Below are 15,287 nucleotides of genomic sequence, written 5' to 3' on the forward strand. Positions count from 1 at the left end.
ACTCAGTCGCCTAGAACATACCTTGCGTCTTTTCAACATCATTGAAAACTGTTCACCGCTTCTCTTTGCATGATTCCGTCCTGTTTTCGTACTTTCTTAGTTCTTTGGTGGTTTGTGTTATACGTCGTTTTGGGAATTGGCCTTGTGATTATCGACCCGCAACATTCTTATTGGTTGACGGCTGGTATACCTGTAAGGATAAATTACATAATAATTATCAATAAGCCTTCGGTTATACGGTGTATTTTACTCTTGAGGTGTTGCAAGCATATCACCTAAGTCGAAGGGCACACAGGTTTCCTTGTTCCCAGCATTCATGTATGTGAGCAAAAAGCATATTGGTGGACACTCATTTTTTTTTCAAGCAGCCGTGGTTAAAATCGTACTTGTTACAGAGACATAAATTTAAATAATGGACGTTCTAAAACTAAAACGTACAACACAGAACTAAGGAAGTATATATATTAAGAAATTAGAACGGAAAGAGAAGTCAATGGTGTCCAATGATCACGGATGGCGCATTGAAAACAAAGACTTTTGAGCTGAATTTTTTTTTTTTTTTCGTTTTAGATATTTCAGTTTACTAACCAACGCAGGTATATATATAAGGTTAACAGGAGCGAGCTCGTGTATGATTGCATGCATGAACAAGGATTCTGCTGGTTTACTAAGTGAGGTCTGACTCCTTTGCATTCATTTCGTGTTTGTGTTTATTAAAATTTTTGATAGCACAATATTTGAGTAATTTTAGGCCAATGACGTCCAGCAAAATGTAATCACCATGCTGCATGGTATATATGGTGGTATAAGCGACATGTACGTTGCTTTTTTCCCGCTCCAGTTAGAATAAACCTTTAGCAGAGCTAAACTTATAAGAGGCCGCATTTAACCGGTTAGGTATGAGTATATGCTAACTGTCACATTATCGATGGTGTAGTCTTATAGTATGAGTTTAATTGCTGTTTATCAGCTTTGGCACGGACGAAGGTCCATGGAACGTTCATTGCTGGATTCCATATTTATATATGTGAATAAATAATTTCTCAATAAGGGCAGCAATTCTACCCGTTATATTACAATATACAATATAGAAAACATACATCGGCTTTTTGTACTCATGGAATGCATCGATGTGAAATTAGTGAAGAACCATGCGATAATTTATTAGAGATAGTATATATACACAATATACAATTTAATCTATGCGTCGAAACATTGGTATACCAGACGTAAACCACCAGGGACGTTCCAGGTCAGCATTTGCAAGGCCAATTCCCAAAACGATGTATAACACAAACCACCAAAGAAGTAAGCAAAGCATACAAAGTACGAAAATAGGCTGGAATCATGAACAGAGAAGTAATCAACGGTTTTCTATGATGTTGGACAATTGCAAGATGTGTTCTAGGCGACTGAGTGAAATCAGTATTCAAAACAGACATAACAGACAAAAAACAGCCACACAGTAACCGATGAAATCCGGGCTCTTGTCTTTGGAATAGAACTGTCCAGCAAAGCATTGCCTGGGCATTTATATCAGTTAGAGTTTTATTCTAACTCTTCATGTAAGCCTTTAAGCAGGAGCAGAATAAGGTAAACACAAAATGCGGTGATATCAATATTTCAGATTTCAGATGTCACTGCTGTAGAATCCTAAGAAAGGTTCACTTATTTAAGCATATAGGCGCCTTCTTCAGCAGATGTGTTTTATGGGGTAATAATAACCAATGATGCCCCTCTTCCTGCTTACATAACTTAGATATGGTGGCCTTGTGTTGTGAGGCGAAGTGGCTACATCATACATTCAACAAGAATCTTCAGAGTGCATTCCCAAGTGAATGGGTGGGCGTGTCGGATGAGGGGCCATTGAACAAGATAATGATCACCGCATCTTTGATCCGCGCTCATTGTCAATTTATGATCGTTATTTGGCACGAGGCCTGAGGATTTAAGCAGCCAGCTGAGTGACGTAGGGACGGTTTATTTCACCGAGGACGCTCAAGTAAATGTTAAATTGCTTCTAGAATATATACCCGCAATGCTATAAACCATGTATGCGAGGAATCTGTTCGATCCTTAAACCACAAAGCATTGTTCAACCGCAAACCTATAATTACAGCCATCAGGCGCGTATTGAGAAATTATCAGAATCGCAAGGAAAAATAATTGCACAGGACATGCAAAGATACCGCACAAACTTATACTGTATGTGGTTAAGGCGTGCTTCAGTGAAAACATAGGGTACAAGCGTGACTCATAACAACCAGGGACACGAGTTGTGGGTTCAATCCCGGTCTTGGATAGGGAATTTATAGACTTCCTTGGTGACAAAGGGCGGCTCACAGTTTTTTTTAGAGGTGCTTCCACGGCCTTGTGTCTGGACATCACTAGCAGAAAGTTAGTCAACCGAATGCAATTCTACTTATGAGTAGCTAAAAGGAACATACCTGAGGATTTTGTTGGGTGAAAATTCATGTTGCTTCTCAGTTATTATATGTATTATAATGGCATGCAAAATGGTATCGCCAAACACATAGGGGTAAGCAAAAAAAGTATTTGATGTTGTTGACGTTGAAAGTAAATTTGCCATTCTTCTAGAGGGAAAAGCTCCTAATAATTTAGTCTGTACTGGCAAAAATTGTTACTATATAAATTTTTTGACAGAGAAGTTAAATTCATGTTCATCATCACCCGCGTATACTGTTGCCACATGTACACAAACACAAAGGTAAGCCTTTCTTACGAAAACACCTGTATAAAACGGGAGGATTTCAAGTTTCATCACAAGTCATTGATTAACAGCTAGTGTCAAGGAAAGTCTATCAAATCTACAGTGAGTACTCTTGATGGGCAAGATGGCCGGAGTGTTCAGGAACTCTGGTGATCTGGGCCATGGTTTTTTCAAATTACGATTGACCTGTGGTTAAGCATGATGTTTTTATGAACAGTTGCAATCAAAGCGCAACTGAAATACCTACAATTTATTCGACTTGGAAATTATCCACGGATTACAAGATTTAAATTTGAATTCGATATCTTGCCAAGAAAATCTACTATCTTCCCGGAGTCATTGAATACTCATGACTGCTTCTATGTTCTACGAACTGTGTTTACTAATTACATATTATTTCTTACACATTTCCTTAGGGACTTGTGGTATATGCTGCTTTTGGAAATGGATCTTCCGATTATCTTGCGATCATGGTGTTTGGGGTAGTGTAAATTGCTAACATTTATTCACCTACATAAACAGTTAGAATAAAACCGTGACAGAGGTAACATGACAAGAGGATGTATTTTACCGGTTACGTGTGACCATTTGGCAGCTATCACACTATCGTCGATTCTCTGGTTTACTCTCTTAGTTCTACATCTTTAACTATATTGTATTCCTGCTTAAACCAGGATTCTGCTGGTGGACTAAGCATCCCCGAGGCCTGGTCCCTTTGCATTGTTTTCATGTGCTTGTATATTAAATGTTATGACAACACAGCATTTTTAGTCATTCTAGACCTGAGACGTCTAATATGCTGTATAATATATTCTATAGGAACTCCCCTCCATGGTTTATGGTGGCAAACGAATGTCGGACATGGCGCTTAGATTCCTAAAATAAATACTGCAGCGGTAATGGTCAATCAAAGTTGTCAATACTTGTCCTTGAGTAAATCACAAATATTTCGTTTTAGTCCAGTACTTATATTTACCTACCAGTATCCGCATGTTATAACTTCCAACGGGCAATTTAGCAATTCAACTGTATGCAGAAATCAATACCTATATAGGCCTATACTTAAAGCTGGAAAACTCCTTGCATAAAATGAGATAGACTGTTACGTTGGAAACATCTAAAAAAAAAACAAGGGTATCAATCTGAAGTTGAGTATCACAGAACGCGCACAACGACGAAGAAAAAACTGTTATTGTAACTGTTCAGTGGAAATCGCTCTTAATGGCAACGCCTCGAACATATTCACGAAAGGCTCATTTTGGATGACCTCTGTTTTCTTTTTCTTTTTACAGTCTTTGTGTTCGTACATTATCGGTGCCATTTGTTTCTCGTCCATATCATATCTGATTTCTGAAGCCGATTATTATCGCCAGAGGGCGGTCTCATTTAGCCTGGTTGTCGACGAGAGTGGGAACGTCTGCACGTGCTGGATCTCGCTGGGCTATCTATAATAATTTGATTTTAATAGCCTAATCAACTACTGTGCCCCAAAGATCGCCACACAATAGGGCCTGTCCGCGTAAATTGATGACTTGCTTCATCATATATTCATAACAAGAGGGGCCTTTTTATCGGTTGGGACGTGTGGTTCGGCCATCGTATACCACTTCCGAACACCTTGCACTGAGTCTTGGCTCAGCCGCCCGCGGACCATTCCTTTGATGCCATTTAAAACAGTCATTTATAAGTTTATGCTTAAAATTGCTTGATATGCTTAAAATTGCTTGATATGCTCAATTAAAAAGAACAATCTGCTTTAGAAACAATGATCAACGTTAAAGATATTTCGAAAATGAAACTTCACTCGTCCAAATGGAAGGCATGTCAAACCATTGTTTACATCTTTTGAGCATTTAACAGGATACACTCCTGATATTAAACATTGTTAACTTCTTGGAAAAAGAGTTATTATAGCATACATACATCGCTGTACCTACATTTTCTTTTATTGCTTTCTTCGTTTCTCAGAAACTAATTATACATTTTACACGCTTCTGTATTTACATAAAAAAACAGCAACGACACTGTATCATCATCGTGTGCAAATCAAATTTCAAATTCGCAAGATAGTTAGAACTTTTTATTTAACTGTGTGCAAGACTGTGATGCAACAGTCTCCTGTACAATACGCTTCATCGCTCACGATATTCCCAGTGCTTCAATTCCCACATCTTACAAGAGCTTTCATTTAAATGAATTCGAAGTTAGTCTGATCCAGAATGGCTAAATGTGCTGCACATTAGCGACGTCACCACAACCTTGGCGAAAAACTGTCTGAGCGGAGTTGCCAATATGGAGCCGATTATCACCTTCCCTTATCGGTCGAATTTTCGATCAGCTAGAGTTCTGTACACGGCCACAGGCCTAATCTTTTGGCTGCCCAGTGTTGGGCCAGCCTCTTGTCGATTTGAGCGGTCACGGGTGACTGGTCCATTTTGTCGACAGGCGACAAAGACGGAGAAGTTGGTGGAAAGTGTTTGGAGTCAGGGGAACCGGAGAGCCGGGTCACTGGCTGAAGGAAGTGCCCACCATCTCTACAGATTAAATACTCCCCGGTTTAAGCATTTTAACGGACAGGCACTTATCACGGGTCGCTGATGTGCTCATGTTTTGACAGGAGGCGGGGCACGCGGCGTCTACAACAGGGTCCGCTCTTCAAACTAACAACATATGATTAGATACAAAGTAGTATCTCATTAAAACGTATTGGGATTGACAAATAAAACATCTATCAAAGGAAACAGTTTTTCTCATTATTATCCCAGCATAAACAGGGTATACAGAGAGCCAATTTATCAAAGTTGATAAAGAATAATGACGGGTGTATGTATATTAAAGGAAAGCGTCCTTATTAATTATATTTGTATATCCTTAAGCAGGCTTATAATTTTCATTTCTAGTTTTTATAAACTTTGTCTTATTTACTTCTTCACAGCTATTACATACCTGGGATTAAATCACAGCAACTTATTGAACAGTCTCTTAACAATCACAATGTTTTAAATTTTTCTGATTTTAATACCTTTTTATTGCTCTTCGGGTGTAATCTGCTGTATATAATGCATTCTCATTGTTATCTAATATGTATATCTTATCACCACAATATAATAAAACCTTTTATATATGGCATACATCGACAATAATTCATTTTTGTTAATTTCGGTGGGTAAATTAAAACAGAGTTTATTTTATTTGTTAAAATTCTCGTTAAGGCACAATTCATGAACATATAACACATGAAATCACTTAAATTCCCTGAAACCCTCCATCTTCTCCTGCCCTAATTTCATATTTTTTGCATTTTTAAGTATATTTGCATGAATATATATATGTACATATAATTTTTGAATTTTTTTTTCAAAGAACGTATTCCACAAGAAGTTGTCGTTGTTAATATTACATGCTTGTCAGAAAGATTCTCACTTCTTGGGAGATCTTGTGGTTTCCTTTGGCAACCAAGCGTTCATGGACGTGGCTAGGGTAGATGAGAACTGGAAAGGACAAACTGAAAACAAGTAAAAGCAGGAAATCGAAGAAAATTGCTGGATGTGCGAGAGGTGTTAGTCAAACTTTAGGAAGAGTCGGAGAAAGTAAGGAGATGAATGGCTGCGATCAATGATCGGAAATTAGCCACTCGCCGGCTTACAAAGCAGAACTAACAGCCAGGAGCGCATGTGCATGACTTGAAGCCTGAACTTACCAGCGCGTCCTTAACAAATTGACGGCGGGCGGAAATCACCCCCCTAGCTAAAACGTTGCTTTCTTTTCCTCTCGCGCGATCGGATAACTGCTAATAAATACGGAAAATAAACTAGTTAAGTTGTTCTAATTTCACACCGAGGGGAACAAACGGACGGTTTTTTAAAGCCCACTAAACTCCGAACTGAGGTGTACATGTTTGACGTCTTTCAGCGAGTTGGACATTGTTAACAAAGATAACGGGATTAGCCCGTCAGTGGCGTGAATGAGGCAGCTGCCCCACACACGTAACCGCTTGTCCCCCGCCATCGTGCGTGGTCTGTCCAGAAACTCTCAGAGATCTGTCCATTCGTAGATGTGACCAGATAACACCCATTCTCACGTATGACTTCGAACCAGAACAATAACAGACCGGTACTTCTAATTAAAGCCATTCATCTGAGGAAAGTCAGCAATTTCCATCCTCCAGAAACTAACAAACAATGGAACCACATCAACAAATACCCAGATATAATTATCACATCACTGCCAGCTTTTTTGGATCATAATGAACGTATCGCAAACTTTACCATGTTCACGTTTTGGAAAAAGTACATTGGAAAATTCGGCGGCGAATTCATTTCCGCTTTGAGTTGAAAAAGGCAATACTTAAGAGATAAAAAAAGCAGGTTGTCTCTTTGTGGGGGTATATTAGTCGGTTTGTATATGGTCGTCTTCTGGGCGCTTGTCGTTTACCGGTGAATAGCGTGATTGATTCTAATAGTTGCTGGCCGTCCGCGCAGATGTTGACGGGGCCGTTCACCCATTCGTCTTTCCTCGCCGCGTCCAAAGGACAGGGGCTAAATGATTCAATCACAGTTCAGTTAAAAATTCATGAGCGTAGAAAAGAAATATAAGTGTCTAATCTGGAAACGGATGTCCGTCTCATTTCCTCGCTTGCTGAAAATCCTTGAAACGCATTGGTTAACGCTACAAATTGACGTTGTTGGGAGAGCGGTTGATCATTACCGCGTCACAGGTGTACGTTACAGGCGGGCGGCACTTGGTTACACTGGAGCTCACGGTCCAGGCCCACCGTCCCTGACCAGTCTGCCCCCAAGACCAAGACTCACTCACCCTAGGGACACCCTGCTGCAGAAAACGGTAAGTCATATTTCCATGCCTCTTGAATGTGTTCACTTTCAAGGAGTTTAGTTTGTTCTCAATCATCTGAAAACTTACATCTGACACTGATTTGACTTTGGTCTAACTTTTATGTCAAAAAATATTTCTGTATTTTGACTGGAATGAATGACTAAATTTTGCTTCAAGAGTCATTAATCAGCAACAAACTTCCAACACTTAATAGCTATCGCTACTCTCTTTTGTATAAGGACTTGGTTCACTTTATTAAGAAAAACAAAGAAACAAAAAACTGGAACTTGACCAAGCGTCAAATAGTAAAAAAGAGGAATAATAAAATTTATTTTTTTAAATTAACACACGTTTGTAAGATATATATTAAATATATATGCATCAAATGTATATATACAAAAATTGCCAGTAATTAACTGTCAGTTAACGGGATGGAATTGTTTGTAGATAGTGTATTTCCAGTTTCGCACTTATTCCTTTCTTTTTAATAAATAGATAGCTTTAGACTTGCCATAGTTTTTATGTAATTTAGTCACAACAAATAGCCTTAGGTGATTGGTTTAAATAGGTGTTTTCTTATTTCAGTCAGGACAAAGCTATTATGCCAATTCATATATATATATATATGAAAGACTAAGGCATTTCTTCTAAATGAAATAAGGAAATAGAATTTTAGAGGTTATTTTCGTTCCATAGAAACTACGGTTTAACCAGCTCATCAACTTCCAATTCCAAAAACTAAGAATGTAATGACGAGACTTTAAATTTTGACTTAGTGAGACTTGGCTTTGTGGAATCCGTCCCTGGCCGTAAGTGCTGCATTGGTGTAAAAACTACCACTAGTTTAGAATAAGAGATAAAACTCCTAATTGCTTCGGTAGGCCTACTTATGTACCATGTATATTAACAATATATAGAGTGTTGTAAACCCAATTTCGTGGTAACAAAGTCAAAATAAGAGCCCATACTATAATACATATTCCCATTTAGCTTTTTGTCTCTTGCATGAGATGTAATATTGCATGGAAATTTACATTTGCGCTCCAATCTTGTTCACAGCTTTCTGTAATATATACATCTGATATGGGATACTAATGCATGAAGAGAATCCTCAGAAAAACTGAGAAAAAGAAACGACAGTAACTGTATGTCATTATATGTTCTTCAATATCTCTGAGCCTTACTGATTATGTACTTTGAAAATGTCATCATTGGACTCTTGTTAAAATATGAAATTGGAATATGAAGAAGATATAGTATCACCCCTGCGCCTTTTATCTAACAGTCGTTTTTTCTGTCGTTTTTAAAACAGTGTTTTAGCAGCTTATTAGAACACATACCATAGATTACATAATCTCGAACGCAAAACCCATACAGTGATGTTTTGGGGGTCAAACCCAAAGCGTTTGCCGCTGTGTTTAACAGCTCTGGATAATTACACGTTATTTCAAACTGCTGTAATCTGTCCTAACTTAACTTTCCAAAGTGATGACAATGAGAAGATGTAGCCACAGAACGGCGATGTGAAGTACAGACGTTCTCTGTCTTTAATTAAACACTATAAACTGATGACCACTTTACTATTTGACAACACTGAATAGGAGAAATTGACAAGATAGCTGCTCTCCATGACGCCTTCAGGGGACGCTTTATTGTTCCCACACGCGAGCGCACGTTCTCTCGTCACAATCGACATGGTGCCACGTGCGAGGGTCGGCTCCCATTGGCCCATTTACCGTCTTTTACGGTTGAGGAAAAGTCTCAACACCTGTTTACTTGGATTGGACATAATAGCCGAACATGGTGACTCTATTGTAACCTCTTGACATAAATGACTCTGCAATTCAACAGACAGAGATTTAGATGTTGACCTTTGTCAGAGAATAGCCTGTTTGTGTTAACCCCTGCACATATCTCTACTAGCTTCCTGAGGGTAATGTAGACCAAAGTTCCCTAAGTGGTTGGGAGGAAAATTTTGGACGTCTTTCATTTGCAGTCGTTACGGCAGTTTTTAAAAAGTAGATCTTAAAATTCAAACAGAGGCTTTATTGATGATTTATTGTTTTTTTCGCCAGCTAGTTCATTATCTTGCTCAGTCCATGTTAATCAGTGTTAAGTCCAATTGTAATCTGGCAATAGCAAAGTCTTGGTATACAGAGATTATACATATCAGGTACCTATTGTGGAAAATACTTCTTTTTCAGAATCTGTCACGACATAGGCGATCGACCGAAATGCCACACACAGGTAAGTGTCGTATCTCAGTAATGTTTAATCATTAACATAGAAAAATGGTCACACTTAACCACTGAAATGCAGCCTCTTTTTTGTTCTAACTATATTAACGTAAATGCTTATATTTAATAGCAACTTATACCTCCCCTAGTACCACAACTTAAGTAGGATTAGGTGAAAAAGATGTAGTATCGTTAATTGCAACTTTTTACACGTCAATAGTCTAGAATTACTGAAGAGAGTGTGTTGATATAACATTTACTAAATTAACGGTATAACATGAAAATAACAATTAAAGCAAAGGGACCAAACCTGAGTCCAACCAACAGAATCAAAGTTTATGAAGGCAGACAATATAAAAAAACTACATCGTGAAGATTATAACTGGATCAACAACAACACCAACCTGATAGTTAACGAATGGTCACACGTATAATGGATGAAATCTGACCTCATTAATTACTCTTTTACATGGGTATATTTTAAATGTTCATGATGTAATGTAGCAACATACACACTCCCTGGTGTACAATAATAGTATACAACGACATATTTATGTTTCTGTTGACAATTTGCGAACATTACATGATTGACGGGTAGGTGGGGTGGGGGAGGGGGTCAAATTCTGATTGTCTTCCAGATAAATCTGTCCTACACATGATGTACTTAATATACATGCCTTAAATGAGAACATTTCTGTAAATCCATACATTTTGTTTATTATATTTCTTGGCAAAAAAAAAAACATAAACTGATTATGTATCAGTTAATATCACCCTGCGTGACTGATCACGTGTAAATTTTGGTTTTTGGCAAATGGCGCAAAAGTAAGAAAATGTACTTTTTAAAATATATTATTTAATACAAAAAATTGGGAGTAAATTATTGATGAGCAGGGCCACCTAAACTGGAGAAGGGTTTGATCACTCACGACAGTGTAGGAATATAGGCATAATACGTGATTCGGATATCTGCTGTAAAGATTATATAAATATAAAGACTACAACGTAGGGAGTAAATCTTGAGCAGCGACGAAAGTGTGATAATTGGCATATGGTTGCACGTAACCGGATAATAGCAGGTAAAAAGGTTTATTGAAAACACGCATTTTCTTTTCTCATAGGTCTATATTGGTTCAGACTTGTTATCATGCACAGGTTCTGATTGCAATGTTCCAGTTCTGATGCAAAGTGTGACCATTTACCAGGACTCCGTTGGTGGAATAAGCATCACAAAGGCCTTGGTTAATGTGCAATGTTTTAAAGCTGGGGAAAACATAAAAAAAATTAGTTATAAATATTATAAATTGGCAATATATATAAATATTTTTTTCGATTTGTCTTTCAAGAGAAGAAACACTTGTAAACAATTTCGAATGCTGGGTATTAGGGCCCACCTTTTGGTATACATTGCCTTTTGCGTAATAATTTTATAGATGAGGATGTAACACATGTTTAATAAATATATATTTGCACTAGAAATTGGTCTCTTCATCTAACAAATGTGTTCAACCTGGATTTTGATCATATTAATATATATATATATATATATATATATATATATATATATATATATATATAATATTCATAAATGTTATTATAATTCAAATTAAATGCATGTATTTTAATATAACATTAACGTTAACATTACTGCATTTTTTTTACCTAATTCAGCTATAGCGAATTGTTCTGTGTAAACGCCGTTTCAGCATCGTCACTTATTTTTAACGACTTTTAAAGGCAAATCGCTAATGCCGAGGGGCACACAGGTTTCCTTGTTCCCAGCATGAACATACGTGAGCCAAAAACATATTGGAGGGCACTCAGGCTTTTTATACAAGCAGCCGTGGTTAGGAACGTCCTTGTTATAAAGACGTAAATCTAAATGTTATGGGCTAAGACAAATTTCCAACACAAAAACATTCAACACAGACCTAAGGAAGTATATTAAGTTAGAAATTAGGACGGATTCGCGGAAAGAAAGGCTGTCATCTATTAAATTTGACTTAAGTTTGAATGCAGATCATACCAATAGTTTTCGTTTTAAATATTTCAATTCACCTAACTTACACATGTATATAAGGTTAACAGGGGCGATCTCGTGAATGTCTGAATGTGAAAACAGTGCTGCCTTAGTTGCTATTTAATATACCTCACTGGTCTAGAATTCCTCAAATTACTTGGTTGTCATCACATTATAACAATATAAAGGCACCAGGTCTCAAGGTTATATAGTCCAACAGCAGAATCCTGGTTTATGCTGGAATACAAGATAACAGACTACAAAACAGAAAGTGAAACCAGAGCAGCGACTACAGTGTAATAGTTCGCAAATGTTGGCAAAAGGCTGCGCCTACCTTTCCACATTTCAGTCATCACAACGATAAGCAGTTGGATGAGAATGAATGCACTAAATGATTATTTGTCATTAATCTGTTATTTCTTCACATATATGTGATTACATCTGCGAGAGTACAGTTGGTTTGTGGTGAGGTTTGGGTTATCAACTATGGGAATGCATAGTGTTGGGTGTTCTAAATGGTGCTTAGTCAACCACTTCCAGACGAAAAAAGACCATAAAACCTGAACCGCGAAGTGAAGTGAAAGTGTATGTCGAATGATCATGTTTGACAGCGTTATCCGAAACCAAAAACTAATAATTTCCCTTTTATTAGTGATCTCCGATTGTTTTGTGTTATTTCAGGTCAAACTGGCGTTAATCAGTTGGGAGGGATATTCGTGAACGGCAGACCTCTTCCGGATCATGTGCGCAGGCGCATTGTTGAGCTGGCTCAGATGGGAGTCAGGCCGTGTGACATATCACGGCAGCTTTTGGTGTCCCATGGATGTGTTAGTAAGATACTCACACGATATTACGAAACTGGTTCCATCAAACCAGGCTCCATTGGCGGAAGTAAACCAAAGGTAAGTCGGTCTGTATTGCACACAAGCCGCCTACTTGTCTAATAACCCTTCTGCATGACAAACGGAAATGTGTAGTAAATGTGTACATTAATAAATTAAGATAATACCTAAAGTGTTTTCCGTTTGTGCATTCTCTCGTTACTGCAGTTTATGGAGGATTGAAACTTAATCTTTAATAATGTCTTATGTTGATACTGATACAGTGAACAGAGAATTTTTAGAATTTCAGAATTTTCAGAATTTTAGGTATATTAATATTGAAGATGGGAATATTTTAATATTTGCCTCATCGATGTTATGATTGTTTGTTGTTGCTGTTGTTTTCCTGTGATTAGTGGTGTTTCCATATCTGTTCTCGGTATTTACCATACTGGGATTAGTTCAGGTCACTGTTATGTAATTCAACCGTGTCACCTGCAGTCAGCGTATATTCTTATACGACTTCTTTTTTCTTAAATTTCTATAGGTAAACAGATCTATCCCGCCTGTTAATACGCAGGTGGCAACTCCACTAGTTGTACGAAAAATTCTTCGGTACAAACAGGAGAACCCGGCGATATTTGCTTGGGAGATTCGTGATCAACTCTTATCTCAGAGAGTATGTGATGACCAGACCGTTCCAAGCATCAGTTCCATTAACAGAATACTGCGAAACTGCGGCGTCTTGCCTTTCAACACACCAGACCTCAATTCTCCGCCAGGTGGAACCATACCGGCTTCAATTCCGGCGAATCATTGCCAGCCACTGAATCATCTCATGTCTGGCTTCACAGCCAGTAAGACGCACCTGCCGATAGGGGGAGCAGTGATTTCGATGAGTGTACCAGGGTTATCTTATCCCGCGCTAGTTACACCACTGCCGACGGAAGACACAACGTCTGACAAAAGTAGCGACGAGAATGGGCGTGAAAAGCTAAAACGAAAAGCGGACACAACAAATGGTAATAACATGTTTGAATACGTAATTTTCCTATATACAAAACAATAGAGTAGAAAAGAGTCTTAATATGTCATATGAAACAACATTGAAAAGAATTCAGCGTGGACAATTACACTATATACATGCATATAAATGTCTTTCCTATGTATAATGAATTTCTCTCCAGTACTTCAGTGGATGTTTTAACACTTACATTGATACCAATGAACTGAAGTTATGGTTAGAATTTTCCAACTCTATGGCAAATAAAAAAGGTTTCCCCAAGTTTGCCTTAGCCATTAAAAGATTATCGCTTTTTTCTTAAGAAGGTCTACCATTTAGTTGCCCCCCCCCCCCCCAAGAGCCAGTGAATGTTTGGTCCGAGCGAAACACATTTCAACATTAATCAATCATTTACAACATCTCTTAAGAATACATCCCATAAAGCGACTCTTTATAGTTCACGCAACCTGAATGTTGGGCTAGCTGTGCGGTGGCCTGTTGTGGCCGGCCTCACGCGATCACGGGCGGGCAGGTGGTTTACTGGGGCTACCGAGACAAGCCCTTCCTGTGACGGGAAGCTACGCCTATCCTCTCTACCAAACGCGGAATAATTTCCCCTCTCTCCGTCTCGCCATTGCGTTAATAATTAATTGCAGACCACATGAAATTACCACTATATTGTCTGTGTTGATAGGTTTGCTGTGCTTCCCATTAAATCGGCGGCCCGAACAGTAACAACACATTTGTCGGTGAAGGAAACAAAGAAATTGTCTCAGGAATTCAGACCTCTCAAGTTCTTCCTAGTTCGTCTTTGTCCTGACACCTGTCCGAAGACCTTCGCAATTAAGCTTTATCTAATACAAAATTGATATGCACATTTGAATTATTTCATTCTTGTCTTCCTTCATTTTCAGATTATTTGAGGGAAGCTACCGTTATTACCAGCATGTGTGGGCCTCAGAATAACGCGTGCCGATCACGTGACAGTGCTGACAACAAACAGGAAAAACCATGGGTGTTTGCTAAGCAACAGAGAGTTTGGGAAAGCCAGAGTTTTTCCCCAGTTCACGCACAGCCAGAAGTTAACGTTAATAGCTACTGTTACCTGAGCATGTGCGGTTATCCACAAATCTTCCTCCCGGGAATCTATCCTTTCACCGCGGCGATGATGTCCTCCATAATGCCTGGTCGAATTCCGATGACGTCGCTCGCTCCAAAAGTTTCTCTTCAATCAAATACAAATAGTGTTGTTTCCATGGATACTGACGTGCGGAAAAAGTAAATTTGCATGACTTCACTGCATGTGTGAACTCCTCGTGCAGCACATGCTGTGTGTGACCCATTCCAGTTGAGCCAACAATAATCAATATGCTGAACTCGGAAGGAACTTTTTTTTTGCACAGCCTTGTATAAAAACTTATCGAGACAGGACAATTGTGAACGATATCAGAAGGAATTGAACATAAAAATATAAAGGCTTGTAACCTCTGAGGACAAGTGCTAGACAAGAAGACTCTGAAGTGATCTTAGGGCTGTTCTATAGCAGGCTGGGTAACTGTGCCAAAATAGTTCCATCATCTTTCTACAGCCTGTTTATCCCATTGTGCGCGTTTCAATACTATGTCCATTTCAGGGTGTCAGC

General features: G+C 38.4%; 1 protein-coding gene across 1 annotated transcript; it reads left to right on the forward strand.

Annotated features, from left to right (window-relative positions):
* The first annotated feature begins 9,798 nt into the window (after positions 1-9,798).
* LOC135471077 (paired box protein Pax-5-like) lies at positions 9,799-14,927 on the forward strand. Its single transcript, XM_064750124.1, has 4 exons — positions 9,799-9,811; positions 12,503-12,723; positions 13,190-13,664; positions 14,560-14,927. Exons 1-4 carry the CDS (start codon positions 9,799-9,801, stop codon positions 14,925-14,927), a joined length of 1,077 nt encoding a protein of 358 aa, XP_064606194.1.
* The last annotated feature ends 360 nt before the right edge of the window (positions 14,928-15,287 follow it).

The sequence above is a fragment of the Liolophura sinensis genome, chromosome 7, assembly GCF_032854445.1.
Source record: "Liolophura sinensis isolate JHLJ2023 chromosome 7, CUHK_Ljap_v2, whole genome shotgun sequence".
Lineage (NCBI taxonomy): Eukaryota > Metazoa > Mollusca > Polyplacophora > Chitonida > Chitonidae > Liolophura > Liolophura sinensis.

Coding starts and splice junctions, on each gene's coding strand:
- LOC135471077 (XM_064750124.1), top strand. Junction 12,724..13,189: donor TTGGCGGAAGTAAACCAAAG/GTAAGTCGGTCT, acceptor AAATTTCTATAG/GTAAACAGATCTATCCCGCC. Junction 13,665..14,559: donor AAAAGCGGACACAACAAATG/GTAATAACATGT, acceptor CTTCATTTTCAG/ATTATTTGAGGGAAGCTACC.